The sequence below is a fragment of the Erigeron canadensis genome, chromosome 4 (assembly GCF_010389155.1).
Source record: "Erigeron canadensis isolate Cc75 chromosome 4, C_canadensis_v1, whole genome shotgun sequence".
NCBI lineage: Eukaryota > Viridiplantae > Streptophyta > Magnoliopsida > Asterales > Asteraceae > Erigeron > Erigeron canadensis.
Window position 1 is genome coordinate 3,340,523 of NC_057764.1, and position 8,808 is coordinate 3,349,330.

At 35.6% G+C, this 8,808-nt stretch overlaps 1 protein-coding gene across 1 annotated transcript; it reads right to left on the bottom strand.

Annotated features, from left to right (window-relative positions):
* Window positions 1-155: 155 nt before the first annotated feature.
* LOC122596493 lies at window positions 156-8,522 on the bottom strand. The gene is made up of 11 exons (XM_043769078.1): window positions 7,740-8,522; window positions 6,067-6,331; window positions 4,542-4,701; window positions 3,740-4,448; window positions 3,220-3,646; window positions 2,924-3,105; window positions 2,301-2,448; window positions 1,646-1,873; window positions 1,193-1,540; window positions 834-935; window positions 156-674 (listed from the first exon to the last, which is right to left on the bottom strand). Exons 1-11 carry the CDS (start codon window positions 8,369-8,371, stop codon window positions 447-449), a joined length of 3,429 nt encoding a protein of 1,142 aa, XP_043625013.1. The 5' UTR covers window positions 8,372-8,522; the 3' UTR covers window positions 156-446.
* Window positions 8,523-8,808: the final 286 nt, after the last annotated feature.

Below are 8,808 nucleotides of genomic sequence, written 5' to 3' on the forward strand. Positions count from 1 at the left end.
AAGTAAAAGCTTGCCCGTCAATTAACAGCAACATAACCGGTCTAAATTGGACAGTGGTCTGTTATGACTTATGGTGGCCGATCATGAGTCATGACTAATGAGTAAGGCTCACTTTATTCTTCAAAAATGGATCCAAAAAAAAAAGTTGGTTAATATACTACTTGAACTCCTGAAAAATATATATAAAAAAACAAGCTACACATTAGTACATAACATAACCTATGTTTCCTGTCACCTACAGGCCGCAACATGCGCTCATCCACACTCACAAACCGATAAATGAAAACAAATTTTGATACAAAAATAAATAAGATTCATGTAAGACTTCACCTGGGCTCTAATACCCCGGAAAGAGATGACAACAAACGTACATGTAAATACACTAACAACCACTAATACTCGTACATTTTTATATAACCTAATTTCCTAGCCGATACAATAAGACTCTATACTTGTACATTAGTTGAGTTTGAAAAGTCATCCAGCACTTGGTAAAGTTTCTCTGCCGTTGGACGATCATTTGGATCCCCCTTGGTACACTGCCGATAAATATCAATTAGAAATCTCAAGATTCTCGCTTTTCTGTATTCTGCTGTCTCAAATTGAGTCGTTTCTGTATCTTCCAGAGGCTCCAAGGCCTCTAGTTCATCAGTCAACGCTGGTCGTTTGCCAATCTGTGTAAATCAAATAACATATTTATCATCAATTATTATCATTATCGTTGGAGTATTTCGAAACTGGTGTGTGTGAGATTGTGTGTGTGTACAAATGCATTCCATAAGCAAGAACTATAAAAAGTAGTAAATTCGAGAAGTATGGAGGGTCGAACATACCAGAAGGAGGTCATTAATTTCAGATTCTGGCAACCCCGCATAAGGCACTTGCAAAGTCAATATCTCCAAAAGTAGGCATCCAAAAGACCATATATCAACTTCCTACAGTATAAAGAAACATGTCAAATGAGTATAAATTCAATTAATAAGCGCAATTATTGTTAACTGAACACCGTACTCTCAAGTAAACATTCATTTACATGCACACATCAGAAAAAAAACGAGAAAATATTTCCAGTATATTAGAGTTATTGGCAACTTATTTCTAGTGACAACACAACAATCTTTATCTGCATCATAAAAGCATACAACTATTTCGTAACTATAGAACCTTTGTAATACGAAAGAAAATGTCATACCAGTCCATATAGATGCTGATTATGAATTGTCCGATAGACTTCAGGGGCCATCCAACGAGGTGTTCCAACACAGACATTAGGTGGGGGTATTCCTACATGACCAATACAACACGTATGATAGGGAGAGCGTACAGGTATCGCTCTATCGAAATCGCAAAGCTTAACAATAGGTTTTCCATGAGAATTTTCAGCCAGGTCAATCAATATATTTGCACTCTTCAAGTCACGATGTATTACATCTTTTGAATGGACCTCTGACAATGCCCAAGATATATCTCTCACAATTTGCAAAGCCAGTTCCAAAGGGACATGCTTCTCACCAGATCTTGCAAGTTTCTCTAAATAATGCTGTTATTAAGACATGGATTAGCATAATGTAAGATCAGCAATCATGAAGCCCTAGTGTTAGATAAAAATGCACTAGAAAATTAACAGTAACAAAATGAAAATCACCTTTAATGAACCCCCTTTTACATGTTCCATAAAAATGACAGACTGTAAAATACGATCCTCTTGTGTTCCATTTTGTGATGGCAACCACTTTGTAGATATCCGGTGTCCTAAAATTCTTACGATACAAGGATGCTTCAAGACGTTTAAAAGTCTCACCTCCCCTAAGCAGTTAAATTCAAAATTTCTAATTTCATCTGGAGAGCTCCCACCGACTTTCAACAAGCGCACCTGCCACATATTATTCACTTAGCACTTTGTAGTAAGAATAGTTAAACATATAAATATATAATCAAGTTTGTACATACAAATATGACTCAGAAGTGCCCATGATCTTCCATCAGATACTTATACTCTAATAAACAAGCAGGGTCAAATGGGTTGTATTGTCAAGAAAGGTTCATCAGTTAATCACAACTAATAAATTTTTTTAAATATTTAGTAGTTAAGGAGGCTTTATGCAGTTAAAAACAAATATATTGACATAAGTTTCGATCCATTTAATTTTTTGATTTTACCCATTTGATTGGTTGTAAGTTTAAGAAACAAACCACACAACCTAATAAATTACCAGGCAAGAAAAACTGGATATCTATGATAATAAACATAAACTAAAAGAAGCAAGAATACAGTAGCATTAGTTATTAAGAGTTAAGACCTTAGCAGCAGTCCCAACTGATCCAAGGTTGCACTTGACAAGAGTTGTAGAAGCTCCTTCCCCAATTTTCTCGCATGCAGAAAGAGAAGGAAAAGAAGAGTCCATATCAAGACTTGCATCACAACTGATCCGGCTGAGAGGAATATACCTAAAACAAACCAATCAACCAACCAATGAATAAGCAGCCCAACAGATGCAGAATTACAAACAAATCATGTATAACAAAAATAATTAATCGAAAGAAAATTTTGTTAAATATTAAACAGAAACACATCAAATATCAGCTACAAAGCAAATGACAAACATACATACTTAAAATTATACAAATGCTTACCTTTTGAATCATTCCTTTATTAGATTTTCCATTTACACTTATAAATTTTACATTGCATAATCATATGTAATAAATTTATTGTTTTTTAAAATTCAAAAAATGGACAGGAAAGTGTAGGCTTGCCAGGGCAGCTCGACCTTGTTCCGACCACAATAGAAATATGGCAATTTTTACTGGAACTCATTTTGACTCATTACTCAACTTCCATATTGGTCACCTCCCATAAAGCATCTTATTCTGCTATATATACATAAACACAAGTAGATATATTTTAATATAGGAGATATACCTGCAGAGATATTCAGGGTCCATCTCTGGCTTAATATCACAAGGACGGCATGCGTCCACTACCATCCGAACTTCTGAATCACCTCTCTTAACAACAACCACATTCCAGGCATGAGGTGCGAAATCCAAATACCCTCTCACAAGTTCACATGGTACTCTAGGCTTCACGCGGTCACAAAGATACTAAATTTTATGCAGAAGAGAAGAAACAAAATATTTGTAAGTACAGAGTCAAAGCATCAAGAGATCAAAATACATGCAAACTAATCAAAATATAAGTCTAGTAGATTAAATTACCTTCATGAGCAATGCCCTATGCCTACAGACACCATATTGTAGACTCCCAATAGGAACAATGATTGAATTTCTCCTTGCTTTTACCAGCTGAAGAGATTTCTCACAGTTGCCTAGAAGGTCATCCTCTGAGGAGCTGATACTATGGTTTGCAGATTTCACAATATTATTGTTGTTCCCAGTGCGACAAGAGCATACAAAAGGCTTGTTGTAGTTCGATCCAGATGAAGACTTCCGTGCACTATCAACCGCTGCACTTTTGTCACTCCCTCCAAAGTGATCTGATACAAATAGAGCAAGCCAAGAAGCAATCTGATACTTATCCAGAGAAATATCTCCCCCGTCTTTGTTGGAATTATCGCTTTGATTTAAACGAGATAAATATGCTTGAGCACAGAGGGTTATAGAATCCAATCCTTCATCCGTCCCCCTGAACAAAATTTACATTAGAAAAGATTCAAGCATCAATTTAGAAGTAAAAAGTGTATTTGAATATGATACATAGCAAGACTTTAGAAGCTACCTGTCCATAACAATTACTTCACGTGAGCCAAGATGCAAGTTTTTCTCATAGCTACTGATAGACAAGAAAGGACGGTCTCGTCCACCATCATAAAATCCATCTGGCAGATGGTCTTCAATGCTACAGAACGACATTGTACTATATTTCTTTGACATCTCTGAATGTATGTCAGTTTGTGTTGCTTTAATTTTCTTTTTGTCTGAACCATGGTTGTCAGGATCCCTTTCAGAATGCCTTTTTGGATGTGAATTACTGTTACAGCAAAAACTATCAACCAACAAGTGCTCATCTTGTACCCGACTAGCATCTGAAAGAGCACCAGCTTCATTCTCAGTACAGACATCTTTTACCTCTTTACCCTCGATAGACTCAAGCGCATCCACCTGCTTTGAGCTGTCTGCAGGTGCAGCAAGATCTTTATTACCTAGATCATCATCACGATTGTTTGCTGAGACTTCTAGTAAGGATTCAGGTAAGATGGGAGCATTGCAGCATTCACAATTCCCGGTTGAGTTTTGAATCGAAACAAAGAGAGAATCAGCCTGTTTCCTTTTCGTTTTCAAAATGCAGTTTAAACATTTCCTCAAGAGGTTTAAATGTTCTTGGCGAGCTCTCTGCTGCAAACGATGAAGTCTTCTCCATTTTCTAGCTAAGATACAACTGTCTGACGAGGATCCAGTTAAATGATTCGATGGGGATGCAGGGGAGCCTAGTCAACAACAGATTAGAGTGAGTTCCACAGAATACACATGATATTCTATTTTAAAGGAATGATCAATAAATAGTAAAGAATAGTGGCTACCATTAATAGAATGATCAAGAAGGTCCGTGACAGTACTTTCTAAAACATCCATCTCTACAGATGAGCTAGAGAATTCACCATTAGCCATGTCTTCATCATTTCCTTCTATATAACATTTTATCCGCACAGGTAGTTGTGAAGAGCTTGGAAGCTTATTGTACTACAACAAAGGACATTTAGCAGCATCAGTCATGCAAGAATCATATACAAGCATAGTTGTTAAGGGCGCAAGGCGCACTCAATGCGCAAAGGTACTAAATGTGGCCTAGGCGAGATGCGCCAAAAAAGCGCGGGACTGCGGAAAAAAAAGCGCACTTTAAGTAAAACAAAGAAAATGCCATTATTCAACCAATATTCACAAATATTGTTAACTATTTAGTATTAATGACATGTTTATTAAAGTTAATGGGCTAAATTGTATATTAAAAAAAGTATAGGTTCTTGTTTCATACTTTCATTGGCATATTGGGTTGAAAGCCCATTTGTTGGCATTTACCCTAACCGTTTATACACCAAAAGAAAAGAAGGCGTCTGGAAAAACAAAAAAGTACTACTTTCTTTCTATTACTCTAGGGTTTTTGTGCGCCTCCATATCCATCTTTCAAATCAACAAGTAAGTACCCCTCCTATACTTCATCATCATTTCTCTACATCTTCTCCTCCATGATGTATGGATTTCTTCATCTCCGGCCACAAGATCTTTTTTTCATACCCATTTTGAGACAAATCCGGTCAGGTTTGACCGTTGACCACCATTTAAGTTAAATCTGATTCCCAAAAAACTCGCTTAAACTTATGGGCCTTGGGCTTAGGGATCAGATGCGATTAGCTGAAAATCTACTGGGCCTAGGGCCTAGGCGCACAATGCAATGGCTTTTAACAACTATGTATACAAGCAATGAATACAGTAAACAAAATTGTAGGAAAAACAGGGCTATCATCCAGAAGAAAATTTGTGCTGATGTATTATAACCCAAAGAATTATATGTATAGAAAAAGAATAAAACAGCACATGAATGGTCCATTGGATTACAAAGTATACCCAGATAAGCCATTTCCCAACATACTAAGCACAGAAAGATACATTTCTTCAAAGTTTAACTTTAAACAGCTTTGAATACAAAGGTGGGTTTGCCATAAGATACGCTAATATTAAATCGCAATCTAAAAAACTAGTGAAAGTTAAAAACTAAGTTCCTAGAGACTATACGAGTTGTCATGATTAGCACCAAGACTGAAGCATACCCTGCATACTACATTAAACTACACTAGTATGTAGAACTTAGCTATAGCATCAAAGAATATATTACCTCCGTCAAGATCACATAAAGAATTACAAAATGTACACAACTACAAAATTGTCCATATGGCTCAGTTGCAATATAGCCTATACAGATAAATATAAAGCATTTCTCATAAAAGAAAAATTTAAACAGCTGTGTGCTGACTTATTCAGAAGTTATAAACAAACAATAGTTTCAAGATAAAATCGACTCAGCAAGAGATTCAATTTAGTTTTATGTACCTGAAGATTTAATATTTGAAGGTTAGGCATCGCGTCAAGTTCAAGAGACCCCAAGGATGTCAGCCTGTTGTTTGAAAGGTCCAATGTTTCCAATCTTTGGAGAGTGGACAAGGCTGAAGGTACTTGGACCAACTTGTTATTAGCGACTTTCAATGTTATCAAGGCACTTAAAGTAGCAATTTCTGTAGGTAAATTTTTCAGTTTATTATGTGAGATATCTAGGTATTCCAAACAAGTAAGACAGCCAATTTCCGGAGGCAAATATCTGCAAATATTACAAACACAGATTTCATCAGTTCTCCAAGTAAAAAGATGGTCATCAGCATAAACAGGAGTGAACTGAGAACTCTTCAAATGCTGAAAGTGTCCTAAGCATCTTGAAATATTATACAAAGATATGTTGAAAAATCATTCGAAAGTTGAAACAGAATCAGTAACACATCAGTTATGATGAAGTACTGCTGCCCGGAATCTCAAGCCATTTTTCAGTTTCACCTATCTCAGTTTGCAAGTTATAACAAAATCAAAACAGGTGACCCAAAGATCCCCTAATCTAAAATTAGACAATCATCCACTTTATCATGGAACCCATTAAACGGATTTTAGTTGAAATAAAAAAGCTACATGTAGAACTCATAATTCATATACACTCTAAACCAATCAATCATTATTGTTGTATAGGGCACAAGAAAAACCAAAGCAGAATAAGGGTCACCATACAACATTAGAATTTCCTAAGTGAAGGATGCACAAGATAATAAAATATTTCAAAATACATGAACTAGTACATATATCAAACTATCCAAGTCAAAAATTTGTGTAACACGGATGAAGTGTAACTAATTACGTCATTCTAATTTAAGTTCCCTAAGAATCCATTAAATTTAGCAGCCTCACTCTATATAATCATCATTTCAATTTTTGCCTCTGTTAACTGCGTCTTTGAAATAAAAAGGTCAGTCCAAGATAATTTACATCTTTATTCAAAAAAGCAACCTTATATGATTATTACAATTCCATATCAAACTAAGAAACTGTTCTGTGGGTCATTGCCCACCATAACCTCATCATGCAATCATATAGGCATGCCTGATTAATGGACAGTTGCTTCAATCTACTTTGACATTGATAAATATGGCAGTCCACTACACAAGCTACTTAAATAAATGCATACGGCAATACCCTCACCACATTGCCATTCGACTTAATCTCTGCTTAAACATCACAAGAAAAAGCTCTTCTGTCACCCTAATAATGTATAGGACAAAATTCACAACCAACTTTTGGAAAAAGTCGCTAATTAATAAAATTTGCAGTAATTGACGTTAGACATCACACCTCCGGTGTTTTCATGCGCTACTTGAAAGAGCAAACATTAGATAAACTGATACAGTGAAAGGTTTCAATAAAAGCAATATCAAGTCAAAAGCAACTAAGAAACCACACGCACAGAACGTAAAGTTTTTAGAACAACACATTTCCAAAACACGTCCATAATCCTAGTCCTTTGCTCTAAAGGCTTATGCCATTTTAATATAAACACATACATAAACCTAGTACCTTGATCAAATTCATTAACACTTCAAACTAAACTACCTTTTCACATAATCCTACAACACAAAACAAAACATGCAACAAAAACTTCCAAAAGCAAAAAAGAACTATATAATCACCTGATAGAAAAGTGACAAACAGATAGCCTAGTCAACCGTTCGAGCCCCATAATATCCGCCAACAACGGAAATGCAGAAGGCCGAGGAGGCGCCTTACTAAGCTCCAACTCCTTTAAAGCTTTCAACTTTTGTAAAGGCAAATTAGTCATACTAGGCAAAGATATCTTAACTTGCAATCTTTCTAACCCGACCAAATTCCCGAATTCGGGCGGAAATAAATTCATTTCATTCCCAAAATACTTCAAAGTTTTTAACTTACTTAAACCACCAACTGATCTGGGTATCAAATTAAACACATTCTTATACACATATAACCCCTCAACTTCATCACCATTTCCACTACTAACCCTACTTCCATCCAAAACCTCCAGATCCAATATTTTCCTAGAAGTATCTATATCTATAGGTGTATCTATATCCACATCTGGTTCATCACCATATTCCTCTTCTTCTTCCTCTGCTTCGATATTTTCGGCTATTTCGATACCTTCGGATAAGGCAGAGGAACACTCATCTTGCAAATCCTCATCTGGGATGTTTTCTAATGTTAAACTGGATGTGGAAACATCACTAGTATCATCCGATGGAACAACAACTGATGATGTTTTTTTGTCGGAATTTAGCCTCTGCATCTTGGGATTTTATTAGGGTTTTTCAAGAAAATCGTAAAACATATAGAATGAATGAATAATATAAATAATTATAGATTGGGGTATTTGTGTAAAGTGTAAATTTGTAAGCTTTATATGTGTGTGAAATTTGGTTTGGAAGAAAAGAGGGGTTATTCGGCTGAAGAAAGAACCCTAATTTTGAAGGAGATGATAGTATTTGTATCGTGTAATGGGTATTTTAGTAATTTCGGATAAAGTGCTTAATTAGATTTTATCGTTGTGTGTGTTATTTGGATAAACCCTAAAAACGGAACTTCACGCGAAATTGGCGGATGAAGGGACTTTACAAAAAAAGTTATCCAAGAGTTCAATAATTCTAACAAGTTCTAGTTTTTTAAATAACTCAACAAGCAATTAAGTTCCATCCAATAATTTAACAAGCAAGGTTAACTTTAAAT

Bases quoted from the DNA above. Each gene is read 5' to 3' on its own strand.
- LOC122596493 (XM_043769078.1), bottom strand. From the start codon at position 8,371: ATGCAGAGGCTAAATTCCGACAAAAAAACATCATCAGTTGTTGTTCCA. The intron at 4,449-4,541 runs GTAGCCACTATT...GTTGTTGACTAG, and splicing joins TCTTGATCATTCTATTAATG to GCTCCCCTGCATCCCCATCG. The intron at 1,541-1,645 runs GTGATTTTCATT...TCTTAATAACAG, and splicing joins TAAAAGGGGGTTCATTAAAG to CATTATTTAGAGAAACTTGC.